At 31.6% G+C, this 19,140-nt stretch overlaps 2 protein-coding genes across 4 annotated transcripts; one reads left to right on the top strand and one right to left on the bottom strand.

Moving 5' to 3' along the window:
* Positions 1 to 296: 296 nt before the first annotated feature.
* On the bottom strand, positions 297 to 3,423 carry LOC124824094 (uncharacterized). 3 transcript variants are annotated; one of them, XM_088106237.1, is made up of 7 exons: positions 2,916 to 3,400; positions 2,674 to 2,787; positions 2,440 to 2,520; positions 1,911 to 2,083; positions 1,702 to 1,798; positions 791 to 911; positions 297 to 482 (listed from the first exon to the last, which is right to left on the bottom strand). In XM_088106237.1, exons 1-6 carry the CDS (start codon positions 3,186 to 3,188, stop codon positions 792 to 794), a joined length of 858 nt encoding a protein of 285 aa, XP_087962363.1. In that variant the 5' UTR covers positions 3,189 to 3,400; the 3' UTR covers positions 297 to 482; position 791. The 3 variants fall into 3 exon arrangements, with proteins under 3 accessions (XP_087962363.1, XP_087962364.1, XP_087962362.1); XM_088106238.1 differs by having other exon boundaries at positions 297 to 471; positions 2,916 to 3,399; XM_088106236.1 differs by lacking the exon at positions 297 to 482 and having other exon boundaries at positions 507 to 911; positions 2,916 to 3,211; positions 3,281 to 3,423.
* Positions 3,424 to 8,312: 4,889 nt separating this feature from the next.
* LOC124824095 (triose phosphate/phosphate translocator, non-green plastid, chloroplastic-like) lies at positions 8,313 to 12,107 on the top strand. Its single transcript, XM_047296462.2, has 9 exons — positions 8,313 to 8,911; positions 9,328 to 9,450; positions 9,532 to 9,684; positions 10,129 to 10,214; positions 10,335 to 10,419; positions 10,521 to 10,640; positions 10,747 to 10,815; positions 11,491 to 11,620; positions 11,732 to 12,107. Exons 1-9 carry the CDS (start codon positions 8,564 to 8,566, stop codon positions 11,806 to 11,808), a joined length of 1,191 nt encoding a protein of 396 aa, XP_047152418.1. The 5' UTR covers positions 8,313 to 8,563; the 3' UTR covers positions 11,809 to 12,107.
* The last annotated feature ends 7,033 nt before the right edge of the window (positions 12,108 to 19,140 follow it).

Here is a 19,140-nt window from a genome sequence, read left to right as displayed (position 1 = left end):
GATTCCCAACATATACAAATTATGTGAGAGAACTTATATCTCATATTGTGAATCATTTTGTATCATGAATCATAAGACTCACATAAATTTAAAAAATAATGTATCATAATACATGTAAGCATGCAAAGATGTAGCTACTAATATCAACCACATTAAAAAGAAGTGGTTGTATAAGTGGACAAATTAGATTATGTTATAATGGTTGGATTAGATTGTTTGACCCAACTATATATATATATATATATATATATATATATATATATATATATGCTCATAAATATTAGATCCAGAGAAAATAAGAAAGGAAAAAGAGATAAAACTAGGGTTGTCTTCTCTCATGTGCTCGCTGACTCTTCTTTTTTTTTTTTACACTGTCACGGCCTCTTCATTTTCTACTGGCATTGTCGTTGCCTTTTCCCTTTCTGTATGATACTACCATTGCCTCTTCCTCTTCCTTTTCCCACGAGAGCTCTACAACAAAACTAAAATACAGCAGAAGAAAAAACTAACCAACAATAGAAAGCAACTAACCACTGTCAACTCCTAACAAACTCCAACTAACTAATGTTTAGTAATAATCGAGTTCTGTACGAACGAAACACATTTATACGGTTCTGTCACAAATAAATAAAATAAAATAAAATACAAATTTGTACAGCAAAACAGTGACAATGTCTGATTCTGCAAACCGCAAATGCAAATAGTGAGCTTTAATTTCTTAACATGGCTGTGAAAACATGTTCTGAATGCTTATTTGGTGCAACATGAGAAGGTGATGCTGCAATTCTACCTCAGATAGTTTCACCATCCTCATCATCATCTCCAAGTAGAGAGAGAGAAAATGGGGCAACAGCCACGTTAAATGCTCTTGGACCTACTCGATCAACATGTATCAGCTCAAAATCACCCTCCTGCATTATAGGAGAACAGATTTAAATATCTGGTTTTCTGCTCAATCGGGACATAAGAATAACAAATACTTGCAAGTTGAAATCAATCTGGCAACTAATGTATTCAGAACAATGACAAGTGTCAAATGATGAAAGACATAATACATAATAGAAAATATGTTTTTAACTATTGCACTTTTGATCAAACGTAAGTCAACATTCTTACACTTTTTTATTCATAAATTTGGCCTAAAATATATAGAATTCTTACAGAAAAAAGAACTAAATCCCACGTTCATTTAAGACCAAATTCAATTGTTATGGAATTAACATAATATTAACCACCTTTTACCCAAAGGGTGTAGAGACCATAAATGTTTTTCTATAAAGATAATATGCAATTTTACCCTCAAAACACGCTGATTTCTTTTAAATTCTACATAATTTCTCCTTTATTTTAAAAACATTGTACTTAAATAAGGAGACCATTATGATAGTAATAAAAATATAGAATATAAATGTAATTCAAAAAAATATAAAGAGATGTTATTATAATATACTTTTGTAAACAGATCATTTAGTAGTTTCTGGTATATAGGATTCAGCATTTAACAATGTCATCTGAACATCTAATCCATTTATTTGATACTCGTGACATTACCAAACACAATGAACAATACTGCCTTCAATTAAGAAACCCAAAGGACCTTTAATAATCTAACTTTCTTAAATTTAGAAAAAGAAAGTATTTTTCTCACTGGGTGAGACTATTTCATAGAACAAAAATAAGAAACAAAAGAAAATTTCATACCATTCTACCATTTTGTGCGTTTAAAGGGCATGTAGAAGAGAATTCAAAACTAGTTCTAGGAAATATAGCTGGCTGTTCACCACCAACCCCAATTCCCCTGTACGTGGAAAGTGAAGAGCAAAAAATACATTAAACTTGAATTCACATGAGTATAAAGAAAATGAAAAAGACCATTAAAAAACATAGGAACACAAGAATAATTAACTCACCAGAAATTTTCAGTTTTTCCATTAGCATCAGTTATAATCCAATGCCTTCTCAGAAGTTGAACAGGGCGGTTTGTGTTATTGGTAATTCTTATTTTATATTCAAAGAAATATACCTCTTCTGTTGGTTGACTTCTGCCCTCTAAATATACACTCTTAACTTGTACCCGAATTCCCTGAACAAGTTCAAAACAAGCTGTGAAAGTTCATCTTTTACTCTGCAATTGTGATACCCAAATGAAAAATGAATTCATCATTTCCTTCCTTTAGGATTTTACAGAAAAATATATATTTTCGGCTCTTCCGTGATAGGATTAGAGATTATTTCAAGGAACTGAATCTTATAGAAAAGTTCCAAACCCACTTGAAAACTCTCTATTCCATTGATTTCCAAGAGAGCTACTTGGCATTGAACTAATCACTCCACTGATGCAGTTAAATTAAAAGCAATGCCTCAAGAGATTACACCAAGAAAGAACTATCTATAGGTCACAACAAAGTAATAGTTTGTAAAAGTAAGCAGCATTCATACCAAGGTTGTAGAATCACTTGAACATTTTAAGAGAGAATGTGGAGCAATTTCTTTGAGCTGATCACGATATATAGCTGCATCCTGCATGTGCAGAAATAGAGAAGAAAAATGAGAAGTCAAACTCATACCTTCATTTGCGCGACAACTTGAAAAATGGAACATGACATAAACAAAAACGGTCTTAAAAACATGTAATCAACATGCAAAAATGTTAGTTTAAAAACGATAATTGACCTGAAATCTCTCATCAGCAACAGCTTCTTTCAACAGCCTCCGCAGACGAAGAACAGGAACGTCGTCCTCGAAGCATTTGAGCGAGTCACGAAGCCTTGCAGCCTCTTCATAATACTACCATCGTTTTAAATTCAATAAGAAGCCTCTTTCCAACACCGAGGAACCACATCAATGGTAAAACACGAAAAATCCACTTTCTTTTCCAACAGAAAATAAAAAAAAAAAAAAACAAAAAGACTAACCTCGGACTTTGCCGCTATCTCCATCCGGTGCTTCAAGATCGCGTAATTGTGACTCGGGGACAAAAACGACCCCGAATTCAACCCTTCACTCGCGTCAATTCCATCGTTACCGTTCTTCTCCGAACCGCACGACACAGCCACATTCCTCCAATTCCTACTGTTCCTACAATTCACGTTTTGTATCATCTTCCTCGTACTCCTTTCCTCGGAGTTCGCTATAATCGGTGACCGCACACCCACGCATGCCTTGGCGCTCAACAACGAATTCATCATTCTCTTTCAAATTTTCCTTTCTTCTGATAAAATCTACAGCGTCTCAATCGAATCAGATTGTGAAAGTAGAACGGAGTCAGATTGATTATTACCTTTGACACTTTTATTGTTGTGTGCTACCAGGATTTCCGCGGTTTTTTTTTTTCCTGGATTTGGTTCTGACACCATTTTTTGCGGCTGATCATAGATTCTTGTCTGAGTGCTATAAATAAATACTCCTAAATATCTGAGAAGAAATGCCAAATTAGCCATAGCGTATATTTGGGGATTTTAGATTTTGTATAGGAGCAGCACACGGAGGTTCTACTTCTTTGTAAATATAGTAAATTTTCATAAATTTAATCTATCCTTAATTAAGTACCAAGACCATCATAAATTTGGTAATTTTTAACTGAGATTATAATAAATTTTTATATTTTATTAAGTTTATTAAGCTTTTCAATTTTCATTTGAGTCTTTGTGTTACATTTTTCTGTTAGTTATATAATGTCTATCACTTTAGTTAAATATCCGTAAATAATATTTTATTGTAAAAGACTATAGTGACGAGATCCTTTTATAAAGTTTATTGCATTTATAGAAATTATTTATAAAATTAATTAAAATTCTAAAATTATAAAACATTAAAAATTTAAAATTATCTAAATTGTAAAATTGTAAAATTATAAAATTATAAGATTATAAAAATAAAAATTCATTTTTACACTCTCATAATTTTACAATTTTATAATTTTATATTTTTAAAGTTTTATAATTATATAAGGACCTACGTTCACATAAAATGAAAATGGAATTCATATATTAATAATCTAGAAAATAAAGTATTAGAATTGGTAAGTGTTTTAAAATAATGAGACCGATAATTTTATTTTAAAATAATTAAATAACATAAATAAAATTTTTTAAATTCGTCTCATTACTTAAAACACTATATATCTCTCTAAAACTCTTTCTTTTTGCTTTCTCTAACATCTCTCTAAGATTTCTCATCCCTTTATCATTTGTTTGATGAGCAGGAAGTTCCTAGAAAATTACAAGTGAGTCGTCTCCACTTCTACCCGATCAATTCCCTGTCTAGAACAAGTAAGTTTTTATCATTTTTCCTTGTATTTTCGGTTTATGATCATGCAAAGAAATCTATTTTTGCATGTGTCAAAAACTCGCCCTCTTTGATTCTAGGTTCAGTTGAGGTTCTAAGGTTTGTCTTCAATCAATCACCAATTGGTGATTTGTAGACTTTTTTAGAGTTTCTTGCGGTGGAAGCAATAATTGGGAGTTCTTAGAGTTGTAAGAGTTTTCTAAGGTAAGGAAAGTTAAAACTCGCTTAAATTATGTTTGTCGTGCTAAGATAGTATCTATGAAAATAATTTGATGAATTGAATGGAATTATGATTGTAGTGTAGTATTCATTATGTTTAAATAATGATATATGGTAGTATGATGTGTGTGTAATTAGAATAACGTGAAATTGATGTTATATGATGTCATGATTATGTGTGATGAAGTTGTTTTGGTTTTTGAAAATTGAATCCAAAGTGTTAGGGGTGATTAGTGGTCAAATTCTCAGAGTTTAAGCCTAAAAAGAAGGGTTTTGATGGGTGTATTTGAGAAATAGGGGCTAATGTGAGAATACTACTGTCTTGGGGCTGTTATTAAATAATTTAAAACTTTTTAGAGGTGATGGTGGATTGAAATATGTAATGGAATAAAAGGTTAGTGATTTGTTAAAGTGTTAGGGTGTTTTTAGTATAAAATGGGATTTTTAGTAGTGAGATTTAGAGTTAAGGGATATAAAATGTTTTAGAGAGTTTAGAGTCTTTTATGAGGTCAACTAAGACTTGTCTAGAGGTTTATATCAGAAAATTTTGTGATGGAAGTGATTATTGCTTCATAGGTGGAGTTCTTAGTACAATTTAGAGGTTTTAGGTGTGGGAAACTAAAAATAGGATAGCTGGAAGGAAAGTGAGGTATGGTAGTGCACTAACAAGTGTATTTGGAGTTAATTATGCAGTTGGTAAACTGATATAGGTGTTATCAACGGTAGAATTGAGTTTGGGTAGCTTAGAGGAGTGAATTTTAGTTTCAAGGGGTCTAATTGAATTGCAATAGTATTTTCAAAGTTTTCTTAGGGTCTAGAGGGTCCTAAGGATCTTTAGAAGTTGGGGTAAAGTGTCCAAAGTCTACTTTTGAGTGGTTTTGCATCTGTTATGGTGTTGAGCCCTAGCCCTCCAACGCCTGGGTGTTACCTTTCTGTTTTCGGGTGTTGAGTGCCAAATCTTTAGCGCCTGGGCACTATCCCCCTGTTTTTGGGGCGCTAAGCCCTAGCTCTAGGCGCTTGAGTGCCACCTTGTATGTTCATATACTTATGTTTTATATGTTTTCCAGTGACATGTTGGGTTTTTTTTGTCCTTTGAAGTATAAATATTCATTTCATATGATGTTATGCAATACGAAAGTGAATGAATATGTATATGGTTTGTGATGAGTAGTTTGGGAATGAATTGAATGGTTGAAGGACGTAATTGCATGACTCGTGAAAAGGTTGCATGGTTGTGCCTGTGTTGTACTTCATTGAATATTTAATCAGACCCTCTAACTTAGAGGAGAACTGAATGTAGTTCTAACAGGTGAACCAATATAAAATTGTTTATGTATTGAAGTGTTTTTTGTAAACTATTAGCTCTTGTTGAAAGCAATCTTTCTAGGTGCTTAAGTTAGCTTTAAGCTTTCGACTAGCGTTTACATTTTCAATGAGTTACTGCCTAAGTATCCTTAGAGAAAGTTGAGTTAATTCTATAAACAATCTTTATGGAATAATGTTTATAGACGAAACATGACTAACTCACAAGTGCTACGTACATTATACTTAGTTTTTCATCCTCGAAAAAAGATCTAGAAAATAATATTCAATTTCTTTTTAGTGTTTTGTCGCAACTTCACTGTTTTGATAACCTTTGTGATAAGATAGATATTTTTCATTTTGAGTTCATTCTTATAAAAATCAGTTTATCTTTATATTTTTCTTCTGTATTTCTATTTTCTTTTCTTTTGTAATGATAATATATTTAAAGAAGAGATAAAGGTTGAAGGTGATATTAGCATGAAACTGAAAAGAAAAGGATTAAGATAGTTATATCTTTGATAAATAAATGATTCCTTTTGAAAAACTATATTAAATCTCTAGTTTAGATTTTGAATTCAATATTATCTAGTTTAAAGATTTTAATGTTAATTGTCATCTATAATTGCTTGGGCTCAAGATATTTTATGATACTAGTTAAAGTAATAATTAGTAGTTTAGAAAATTGGGTTGTTACACATACTATTTTCACTTACATAAATAAAAAATACAAAACAACTATGCCTCTTTAATCACTAATAATATTAATTATATTTTTATTTTCAGAAGAAAAAAATGTAAAAAAAAAAAAAGATTCAACAATAGAGGTGGAAGTAAACTTCCCAAGATCCACCTCTTGCTGTGCAAAGCGGAATTTTGCAGAAAATCTTCAAATAGAATTCGTTCTTATTGCAAAAATTATTAGGTATATTAAAGTGGCAGGCATTGATAGTGAGTGACTTTTATAGGTTCAACTACTCTCACCTACCACTTTTCTTGTTTCTTACCCAGTTACCACTGTCACATGTAATCTTTTATATAAATAATATCAAGATCTGTTTCGTTTTCAGAATACGATGATGAGATAAAAACATGACTTTCTTTGACAGAGAAGACAATAACAAGACAAGAACAAGAAAATTTTAATCTTTTATGCTTCATGCACATATTAAGATAACAATACTATATCACTTAAATAAGTTATGTTTAAATTATACCTTTTCTGTTTTATAAAATTACATATTTTTTTTATAAATAATAACTTTAACTAAATTATAGAAAATTATAATTACTCATGTTTTTTAAGCATGTTTTTAATACAATCTTCAACTGTTTTTTGCTATCTGTAATAATATTGTTTATTTTAACTAAACAATAAATTATTGTTTATTTATCACATAAAGTTTATTGTTAAAATTTATGCAACAAGCACTTAATGAATGAAAATACGACAAGATAAACCTAACCATATGTACATAACCCTGTTAAAAACAAAGGAGATATATCATTTGATTTATATTCTAGAGGTTCACATGAGTTGTTTTTCGACAAACACAATAAAAGGAATTGTGCAATACGATTTATTAGGGTTCTAACATTTTCACTTAATTTATATGATAAGAATTAATTTAACAGAATACGATGGTTTTAACTTTGAACGCCATTGATTACGAAATACGTGTTCTTTACAACTTCTTTGTTTTCAGAATTAAAACACATAAGAAAATTTATAAATAAATAATATCTGCTTTTGTTTTTAGTTTTAAAATAATTATTACTTTTGCATATCACTGAAGGAGAGTATAAAGCTTATTTACTCAATCAATAAAAATTATTTTATTGCCACTAGGTTCAGATACTTCCGTCAAACAAAGTGTCGATCCGTCAAATTTGAATTTTTTTTTAAATAAATAATTTTCTATAAAAAATATGTTCTCTTTATTAGAAGCAAACATATTTAAAGATTAAATTACTTAAATAAAGTTTTATAAATGAAAATTAACTGATAAATTGCACAATTTAAATTTCAATCTCGTTATTTTTTTTTATCTTCATACATCACTGTCTTTTGTTATTTCTGTTTTAATAAATAATTTTTTAGAAGCCATACCAAAATGAAATGGTACACCGAATACAATACGTCATCACGTCAAATTCGTAGCTGACTCACTGGTCCATTAGACTCCCTTTATTTCTTATTCCTAATAAAAAAATATAAATAAAAAAAAATAATTACACACGTTTTGATTCAATTTCTACCGAATATAATCTTACAGGTGGATGAAAAACTTTTGTTAGACTTAATCCTAAAATATAAGTTAAAAGGAATAAAACACATTAATAAAAAATAGGAATCACTCATAAGCATATTCGACATTTTAGTATCAAGATTATTTATTTTTCCTTTTCCGCTTTTTTGTCCACTAATTATTAATTTGATTTTCAGATACACGGATTCATGACAAGCAAAAGTATCTTCTCTTTTAAAAAACACCACCTACTTCCATTCATTCATCACTCGCTCTCACATACACATACCAAACAAAACCTTGGTGGCGGATACTCCTAGGAAATCTCCGTCTCTTACTCCCTTAAAAGCTAAACTTAACATAACAATTCAACCCAACCCTTCCGACAACACATCACAGCCACCAACCGCAACACAAGAGAAGCTTACGCTCTTGTGTTCCGTTTCTTTCTTCACATTCATTCCTGCCTTCTCTTTCTTTCTCTGTGTCTCTCTCAGATCTCGAAAATGCAGAGCGCGGCTTTCACTCTCTCTCCGTCGCTCTCTCTTCCTCTCCGCAACTATTCTCTAAACGCTTCTAGACCTTCCCTCCCTCTCAGACTTTTCGCCAAACACGCAGAAGGCGTCAACTCCAATGGCGCCTCTTCCACTTCCTTCATCCGCCGATCTTGGACTGTCTCTCCTTCCTCTTCCTTCAAGTTCCGCCCGCTCCCTCCCTCTCCTCCGCGCGCCGCGGAGAACGCCGTTCCCGACAGCGCGCCTGCCGAAAATTCGCTCTTCAAAACACTCGAGCTCGGCTCCTTGTTTGGCCTCTGGTACCTCTTCAACATCTACTTCAATATCTACAACAAACAGGTCCTTCACCAGATCTCTTCTTGTATGAAACAATTGAAAAAAACATTTTGCTGAAACGTAATAGTTTTCCAGACACGCTCTTAGATTTGTCGTCATTTGTAGCTCAAAACTTAAGGCATTTCCGTGTGTATTTTTTGTGTGAATTAGAGTTTCACTTCGTTAATCAGCATTTATATTTAATAATAACTTGGTTAAACTTCAATTCTGATTGATTATGAACACTTGTGGAACTGTATGCTTCTGAGTTTTGATTCGTCGATAATGATAGAATCCTGTAAGTGGATATTTGGATTATGGTTTCGGATTCTGTGGTAATGTTCAGGAATTGTAAACGGTTTTTTGTTGAGGATTTGAATTTAATTTTGACTTGATGTGTGTGTATGTTTTGGTTTTGTTTTGGCTTCTGTTGTTTGTAGGTGTTGAAGGCGTTTCATTATCCGGTAACTGTGACTGTTGTTCAATTTGCGGTTGGGACTGTGCTCGTGGCGATTATGTGGGGTTTGAATCTCTACAAGAGGCCGAAGATCAGTGGTGCTATGGTATTTTGGTCTCTCCCGTGTTGAATTTGTGTGTTTATTTTATTGTGTTTTGTGTGGCTAAGGTCGATTTTTTATGGCCAGCTTGGAGCGATTTTGCCACTGGCTGCGGTGCATACGTTGGGGAATCTTTTCACTAATATGAGTCTTGGGAAGGTGGCCGTGTCTTTCACTCACACTATCAAGGCCATGGAGCCTTTCTTTTCAGTGGTCCTTTCTGCCATGTTCCTTGGAGAGGTTAGATATGTAGTTTAAACTGTCTTGCTGAATGGGATTAATCGAAAATGATTGTTTACTATGATTGTTAGCTGCTTGTGCTGTGGTTTGAATTGTCTTTTTTGTTCATGAAATTGACGATAGTTATCACGTTGGTATATTTTTCATGAGAAATGAGAAATGCTTGTGAGCGTCACACTTTCTGACACATTCTTTACTGTTAATTGGAATTTATGAAAAATGACAAATTTTTGTTAGTATCTATGATGATTTTTGTAGTTTTGAATAAATTTTAATAACATGATATTGAGCGGTAGAGAGAGAGTATGTTGCTAACACTCCTACTCAGTTTTTTATGAATTGTTATGTGTATTCTAGGCCTTTCCTTTAAAGGAAAAATAGAAATATTTGGTACATTGAGAATTAATTTTCTTCGATCTTATTCTTTGTTTCTTTCTCTTACAGTTTCCTACACCGTGGGTGGTTGGTTCCCTTGTGCCTATTGTTGGTGGAGTTGCACTGGCGTCTGTTACTGAGGCCTCTTTCAATTGGTAAGATGTCTGCTCCTTGCCTTGTTCCTTCTAGAGAAAGAAGTTAGGTTAGTTGATGGGATTTGAAAAGAGAAGTTTTGGTTTTGCAAATTGTAAATGCTTTGGTGGAATGGTTTACAGGGCCGGATTTTGGAGTGCAATGGCCTCAAATGTGACAAATCAATCCCGTAATGTTCTTAGCAAAAAGGCTATGGTTAAGAATGAGGTATAATGATTTGTGACCACTTCCAAATGTTGACATATTTTATTTTTTATATCCATCTTTGCATTTCATAACAGGAAATAACAATAATATTTTCTTCTCAGGATTCTATGGACAATATCACTCTATTTTCTATAATAACAGTAATGTCCTTCTTCTTATTAGCACCAGTGGCTGTCTTCATGGAGGGTGTCAAATTTACCCCTGCTTACTTGCAATCTGCTGTGAGTAACTTGATGGTTAAAATAAATACTATTGTCGTTACCATTTCTGCAATCAAAATATATAACTGCGTTGAGTTTGCTAGTATTAATGCATCTTTCTTGACAGGGGGTAAATGTTAAACAACTTTACGTCAGATCTCTTCTTGCCGCACTCTGTTTCCATGCGTATCAACAAGTGAGCCTTGCTTTTTTCTATGCATTATGCTTTTACTTTTTGGGGATGCTTTGATGTTGCAAGTTTGCAACTTGCTTGCACCTAGCAAGGGAGGGAGGGGATTAGATGGTCTAGTGGTGATTGAACCCTCCAACATCAACTTCTGTTCAATGGTGTTTTTACGTGGTTGCCAGGCATTTTTAATCTTTTGACTGCAAGATTAAATATAATTAACCATTCCTTATTGGGAAACAGTAAATTGTATGATGTGAAATGCTTAACATAGTAATAATAGAGTAAAATCCCTGGTATGTCTTTCACGATGTACTTAGACGACCAAGAATATTTTAGAGAAGTTAAGCGACAGTGCGACTATTATGCTTTGCGATATATTATGTGCTTGTATTTTGTTATGTCAGTGAAAAAAGGGTATTTACTTATCGGGCTTTTAACTATTTCAATTGAATTAGAAAGATGACTTGTTTAATCTGAAGAAAGGGGGTGCTTAATAAATAAATATTTTTTCTTGCTATAAATAAAAATCCAAGATATAAATTAGGATTCTACTCGTTGCTTCTTGCTTTCTATGCCGTAGATAAGGCCTTGTACTATAGCTGCTTACATGGCTCTGTAATGGTTAAATGGTGTTGTATCTTGGAACGATATACTGAAGGCTTTCTGTGAATGGGCTTGCAGGTGTCTTATATGATATTACAAAGGGTATCACCTGTTACCCACTCTGTGGGCAATTGTGTGAAGCGGGTTGTGGTCATTGTTAGCTCTGTCATTTTCTTCCAAACACCTGTCTCACCTGTGAATGCTTTTGGTAAAGTTGCTTCTTTCTTGTTTAACCTGGAAAACAGACATTTGTCCTGAAAATTTCTTAATTATTGAATATCTCTATTCACTCCCGTTGCTAAGATTTTTTTTGCTACAGGTACTGCTATAGCTCTTGCTGGCGTGTTCCTCTATTCAAGGGTGAAGCGAATTAAGTCAAAGCCAAAAACAGCTTAATTTTCATTGGTGAAATTTTGTTAGTTGCATCTCGAAAAGCCAAATAGCTGCAACCAGCAATTCTAATTTCTTTGTAGGGGCGATATAGAGAATATGAGGATTACCTTTATCTACCTTCCTTTGTCCTTTTTTTATCTTGTGGATTTCATTATTTGTGTCTGAGTAAGTACCTATTGGTTTTGCTCCACGAAAAAAAAAAAAATATTTTGGTCATACCCACTGCAATATGTGTTTTGAATGAATCATTTAGTATGTAATCAGCCATAAATTTTTTAAATGTCTACAAGTTTTGTCAGTAATGTTGAGTACTGAGTATTCTTTCACTGATCCCTGGGCATTAAATTGTGAATGTAGTTGCATCTTAGATCTGGTTGTCTTAAACTGTTAGTCGAGATTTGAGATGCAACCACAACAGTATTGTTGTGTACAAATTCTGCAGTGTGGCTTCCGCAAGCCATATTTCCAGTAATACGACAACAATGGTACAAGGAAGACCCAAAAATGAGTCAGACAAAGTGTACAAGAGGCCAAAATCCTAAGCTTTTTATATGTCCCGGTAGGGTAATGCGATTCTTAAGTTGTTCGAATAATAAATAGAAGACAATATACTTCATAAGGGGATTGAAATGGTATTTACAAAATTGAAATTTTCGAACCTAGCCTTTTCTTTGAATCACTCAAATATCAGTTTTTGAAACAAATGTGAATGGTATTGAGAAATGGTATTGAGCAACGAGGAATGATTAGAGAAAGAGAACAAAGTATTTTTGTATTCACGTTTATTTTTATTTTAATCCTCATCTCATTTTAATTCCATTGTTCCGTTTATTTTGAAAAATCTGAGTTTGAATTACATATACTATTAAGGCTTAATACCTCTTTTTGTCTCTCTTTATAAGGGAAATGTTCAAGTTCGTTTTACCCTTTTTAAAAAGTTCAACGTGGTCCCAAGTTGTGAAAAAAGTATCCAATTAAATCCTTTTTGGTCACGGCGTTAAATATTTAACGATCCAGCTGACAACTTGGAGTGATCTGTGCAACGTGGCTGTTTACCTTCATAACGTGGCAGTTGACGTGGCAGTGGCAGTGATTAAAAAATTATGAGTTAGGGTTTGGGTATTCGAAGATCCTTGGCTGATTTCCCACGGTAATTTCTAAAGAGTTTTCATTGGGGGGACAGTGCAGGTGGGAACATAGTTCACAACATTGCCATGCGTGTTGGGACTGAACCCTTACCTTGTGATGTTAAAATATTAGGAGCTATTTTCTCCCATCCTTACTTCTGCAGTTCGGAGCCAATTGGATCTGAAGTTGTTACCGGGCACAAACAACGTTTGTTCTGTTTAGTTTGGGACTTTGTGTACCCTTCTGCGTCGGGTGGCATTGATAACCCCATGGTCAACCCCTTCGCTCCTAAGGCACCAAGCTTGGATGGACTTGGGTGTTCCAAGATTATTGTGTGTGTGGCTAGCGAGGATAAAATTAGGGATAGAGGGGTTTGGTACTTGGAGGGTGTGAGAAAGAGTGGGTGGCAAGGAAAACTGGAACTGTTTGAAGAGCAAGTGATGAGAACGAAGAGTGTGATTTTGTCATCGAAGCCCCTGGTTGAAGAAGCATCAATGGAGAATCCTCCCACGACCATTTTTTGCTGGCTCTGTTTTTCCTTTCTAAACACTGAAAACAGGTATATTGTTGTTAGGTGTAAGAATTACAAGAACTTGACAATTAAATGTAGAATAGAGTAGTGTGGGGCTTCCTTTTTCTCTCTCAAAAAGGGTAAACGCACAATTTACTCTGCAGATTTCATCACCCAATTTGTATTTCCAGTTCCAAAATGCTTATCCCCAAATCGCGATTTCGAATACCCAAACCCTAACTCAGAAATTTTTTAATCACTGCCACTGCCACGTCAACTGCCACGTTATGAAGGTAAACAACCACGTTGCACAAATCACTCCACGCTGTCAGCTGGATCGTTAAATATTTAACGCCGTGACCAAAAAGGATTTAATTGGACACTTTTTTCACAACTTGGGACCACATTGAACTTTTTAAAAAAGGTAGGACGAACTTGAACATTTCTCTTATAAAGAGGGACAAAAAGAGGTATTAAGCCTAATATTAACATCCAATATGGAATACACTCAAATAAGAATCTTATTGAGAGGTTATAAAACACTTAACTGTAGAAACCTACTATACCATAACAGCTTGTATGTAGAAAAGTGGATCCTCGTCCAATCATTCTAAGTAGAGTGTTTCTTCTTACATCACCTCACATTTCTTCTTGTACTTTCACAATTTTTAAAGATTCTAAAATTATTTTTGTTTCAAAAAATCTTACACCCCATTTCTTTTCTTTAACGGATTTTGAAATCAGTTGAAAAAAAATCTTTGAATGACTTTTGAAATCCGTTAAAGGATTTTTCATGTCTCTAACTAATTTTAAAATCCGTCAAAACTTTTAAAAATTCATCAAAAGATTTTTCTTCAACAAATTTCGAAATTCGTTGAAAAATGTTATTTTTGGAATGTGGGGATGCAGGAAGAAATGTAGAGAGGTGTAGAAAGAACACTCTTCTAAGCATGGACAAATCGTAGTGTCAACTCTTCCTTCTAAGAGGTATTATTCCGTAATATCTTTTGAATAATGAATCCTCTCCGCACATCCAACTTTTCCTTCTAAGAGGTAGTATTCCATAATATCTTTTGAATGATGAATCCTCTTTGCACATCCAACTCTTCCTTTTAAGATGGCATTATTCCATAATATCTTTTGAATGATGAATCCTCTCTGCATATCCAACTCTTCCTTCTAAGAGGGTATTATTCCATAACACTAAACCTAACTGTTATAAGAGATACAATACAAGAAAAGGATTTAGTAAGAACATATTATGCAAAAGTCTTTATTTAAGTTTAGAGAAAATATGTATATCCACCAGATGAGATAGAACTTATTCATTATTCTAAGTGATAATAAATTATTTTGCTCTAAATTATAATAATCAAGAACAATATAATAATTGATTTTCTATACAAATAGTATTGAGTTTCTATAATTGATTATATTTTAAAATATTTTTATCAGCATTTTAAAATAGTTTATGATTTTATTCAATATTATGACTTAAGATAATTTATTATTTGTAATATTATATCAATTTATAAAAATTTTCTAACTCATAAGATAATCAATTGTATATTCTTGTTCATCTTAAAAGGGAATTTCAAAAGCACTTTGAAAGTTTTGGAATGATGATCAAGTATGATGTTGGCTATGCCTAATCTAATGTATGATTCACAAATACTCATGTATGAAAATGAATAGAATACTAAAAAAATCCAAGTTACTAGGTTTTATTTATATTTTATTATTATCGTCAAAATACAAATTTGTATAATCCTTCATTATCATTGTTCTTCTATCATCCTACTCACAAATTATCTATTTTAAAATAATTTAGTTTTTGAGGGTGTTGGTTAGGTAGTTTCTTGTCATGTTTAAGAAATAAACTTTGAAGGATGTGTTTAATTTGGTGACTTATGTTTGTACAAAATGTTAGTTTCCATTATTGGTTAAAATGCTACTTCTAAGGAAAGAGTTTATATACTTATCCTATATATGAAAGAACATACTAGCTTTAGAATGAGAAATTTGAATATAGTTTAATAAAACCTTTTAGAAAACCTTTTTACAGTAGATTTATTAAACGATAGTAAGGAGTTATTTGATGTTTTCACATACCTTTTCAAAACCTTTTTATAGGTTTATGACTTTCAATTAACACTCTCTACTCTATAATATGATGAGGTGATTAAATAACATTTTTTTATCATTGTAATGTTTGTGTATTATTGACATTACCAAATAGCGCTTTTGAATGTTAATGATTAGTACACATAGTTTTCAAAAGAGAGTCGTTCTAGTTCAAATTGTAGACAATACATTATATTATTGATAAGAGGAGCCATGTAGTTGAACTCATATCATATTGTGTTTTTGTTGATGACAACAAAAATGTTTTATAGTTTCTTACACATCTTATTAGCAAACTGTTGCTTGATTATATTTGCGTATGTGTTTGAACTATCTATGATGTATATTCATTGTGTGAAAATGAATTTTTGATTGAAACACTTTGCACATTACATATATGTATGAATTAATCGATTACACTAATTATATAATCTGTTAGATTCATCAGATATCAGTATGTGCTTAACAATGACAAAACATCAAGTTTTAATTGATTAGATTATGGGTATAATGGATTAAAACTCGTGGTTATGCCTCCATATGTTTACTGACTGCATTGATGTGATTTGAATGAAAAAGTTTTCAAAATTTGCTTAACTATTATACTTAACCGATTATGTTATTTCTCTAATTGGTTAAAATGTGTGTTGTTTGAAAACTTATTTCTTGATAAGTCATAATTGTCATAACAGTCATATTTTTAAATGCTAGACTTGTATTAATTGTTTAATCGATTATGTGCTCTACTTAATATGTTAAAATATGAAAAATGTAATTCTGGTATAGCATAAGGAATTGCTTAATCGATTAGATTATTTAGCTAATCGATTAAAATGCATCTGCACTCATATAACTATAAATAGATGCATTGCTCTTTGAATTCAACAACTTTAATGCTTCATAACTTTCATATCTGACTTGTTTGTTGAGCTTTTATTGCAGGAGCGTCAAATACTCTCCAAGAATCAAGATTATCAAATTTGGAAGGAATTCTTAAAGATTCTTGAAGAATTCAAGTGCTGTCATAGACTGATCGTATCTGCACAAGTAAGGTGTATTTTCTGGAGATCAAATTCATTTGCAATCAAGAGTGATTGTGGTTCCCTGATGTTGTTGGTTAAGAAGAAGGACTTAGAGGAGTTCTTGTGACTTAGAGTAGGGTATCTCTAAGGGTTGACAGAAAGAGATTGTTCTTTCTAGGTGTATTTTTTATAAGTGATTTGGAGTTATGAGGAGAGTACATTGAGAAGGTTGTCTCTATATCTTGCTTGTCAGAACTCAATCATTATAGTGGAATTCTTTCAATCTAAGGTTGATTGAAAGAAGACTGGATGTAGACACATTGGCCGAACCAGTATATATCACTATGTGATTCTTTCCTTATACTTTTGCATTGCTATTCATTCTTTATTGATTGCATTCCAAAAAGATCAAAAGATTTTAAAAGAAATTATTTTTACAAGGGAAATCAATTCATCCCCACCTCTTGGTTGAGAAACTTGACCTATCTATTTCTACAATGACATCTCAAGTGTTGAAAATTTTCACCAAGCTTCTATTCTACATGACTTGAGTTATTCGTTGTTGGGCACTTCTAATATAGTTATTTATTATTTCCCTTATAGAGTTGTTTATTCTTGGTTCTTAACATCTACTCCTACGTCTTATTTAAGTTAAGAATGTTTATTCTTTATCCTCATGTTGTGTTTGTGGTTAAGATAAAATAGTCTATAAGACTTATATGTTTAAATGCTCTCATGTTTTGAAGTTTAATAAAATAATATTAAACGAGATAAGAATATGAAAATGCTTAACCAAAAGAATAGGATAGACATAAACATAATTGCTAGCAAAAAAATCCCCAATCATTTAACGACATAGAAAAAAATTTATTACTTACATTTTTTTGACTTTCTTTTAGGTGTATAGCCTTTTGTGATCAAATAAGAAGTTATGTTGCAAATTTGTTGGATTGAACGTAAACATTATTAAGTTAATGATTCTTATTCCAAATCATATTTTTTTATCATTATTTAAAAAATATATATTTTTTTAATTTCTTGATTTACAATTATTTTAACTAGGACGTGGGAACTTTAACCATGCATATATAACTATAAAAGGCTATGTAAAACTATTTTAAAAACTTTTATCTAAAGGAAAAAGTTAAAAACAATAAGAAATACAAAATTAGTAATTTGTTTAACACTTTCTTCATATAATTTAAATTAAGATATTTACGATACGCGATGCATAGTGTATTATACATATACTTTATATTTTAGAAACTAATTATATATGGTTTTAGTTTCTAAAATATAAAGTAAAGTATGAAACTAGAATTTATTTTTATTCCAAACTTAGATATAATTTAATTATCAAATTTTAAAAGTAAGTCAATATAATTTTTTAATTCAAATGGATTAAATGTTTTTAAGTGTCAAAAACAACTTTAGGAGTATGTTTGAATTTGTTTACACTATTTCAATTATATATATATATATATATATATATATATATATATATATATATATATATATATATATATATATATATATATAATGACAAAATGAGTATATTAAAACATTTAATTATATTAAAATTAAAAGTAATAAATTTTACTTTAATTATATGTTTAAATTTTAAATTTTATTTTAAATTAATTTACAAATTACTTTATAAATATATACAACAAAGATAAATTTATTATATTGTATAAATCGAATTATCTGTCTACTCATTTTGACTTTCAAACAACTTCATTTTTGTCTCTTTCTTTCACTTTATTTGTTTTCCTTTTCCTTTTCTCAAATTCATTCTTTACTTCTAATCCAACTTACTGATACCATAATATTAAAATCATTGCATCAAAAGTTATATAATAATTATAAGATTTATACTATGTATATATATACTATTTCGGTTTTATACAAAATAGTACATTCGGAACCATCTCGATTTTTTTTTACATAAATGATGCATCAAAAAACATACCAATCTTCGCATAATAAAAGTATAATCATATAATGACATCCCAAAACCATGACTACCCAAGTATTCCGAGATCATATTGGCCCAATATGGATAACAATTTATTTACATTATTACCTATCTAAATATATTACCACCTACAACGAGAGACGACATCATGTTAGTTTGCAAAAGTGACATTATGTCAATCTACAAGAGACGGTATCATGTCAACCTTATCTTAGCTGAAATCATCTTTCATTATCTTTCGCCACAAATAAAATCAAAGAAGACTAAATTATTTTTACTAACATTATTATAGACAAATTAATTTTGATAATTATTGTTAAAAAATAAACAAAACAGAGTTTGTTTTCTGTTACAGTAGTGGGTTTTGTGTATAAATATACATTGTATCATTCATTTCATGTTTTAATAAAAATTTGAAGAGTTATACAGTATACCTGAGTGCCTTTGCAAGCTTTTGACCAGTTGATTCTGTGTTTGGTGGTGCTCCGCCATGTGTGGTGGTGATCTAAGGAAGAGGGTCGAAACCCTAGCAGAGCTCGAGTGCCTTCTTTCTCTCTGATTCTTGACTTCTC

The sequence above is a fragment of the Vigna umbellata genome, chromosome 2 (assembly GCF_029865625.1).
Source record: "Vigna umbellata cultivar VRB3 chromosome 2, Vumbellata_1.0, whole genome shotgun sequence".
NCBI lineage: Eukaryota > Viridiplantae > Streptophyta > Magnoliopsida > Fabales > Fabaceae > Vigna > Vigna umbellata.
This window is presented reverse-complemented; position numbering and strand designations above follow the sequence as displayed.

What these genes read in the sequence shown, in the direction of transcription:
- LOC124824095 (XM_047296462.2), top strand. Translation starts at nt 8,564, where the DNA reads ATGCAGAGCGCGGCTTTCACTCTCTCTCCGTCGCTCTCTCTTCCTCTC. An exon ending in ACTGAGGCCTCTTTCAATTG is followed by an intron (nt 10,215 to 10,334) that starts GTAAGATGTCTG and finishes AATGGTTTACAG; the next exon opens with GGCCGGATTTTGGAGTGCAA. An exon ending in CTGCTTACTTGCAATCTGCT is followed by an intron (nt 10,641 to 10,746) that starts GTGAGTAACTTG and finishes CTTTCTTGACAG; the next exon opens with GGGGTAAATGTTAAACAACT.
- LOC124824094 (XM_088106236.1), bottom strand. Translation starts at nt 3,188, where the DNA reads ATGATGAATTCGTTGTTGAGCGCCAAGGCATGCGTGGGTGTGCGGTCA. An exon ending in CAAGTGATTCTACAACCTTG is followed by an intron (nt 2,084 to 2,439) that starts GTATGAATGCTG and finishes GAACTTGTTCAG; the next exon opens with GGAATTCGGGTACAAGTTAA. An exon ending in GGAAAAACTGAAAATTTCTG is followed by an intron (nt 1,799 to 1,910) that starts GTGAGTTAATTA and finishes TTCCACGTACAG; the next exon opens with GGGAATTGGGGTTGGTGGTG.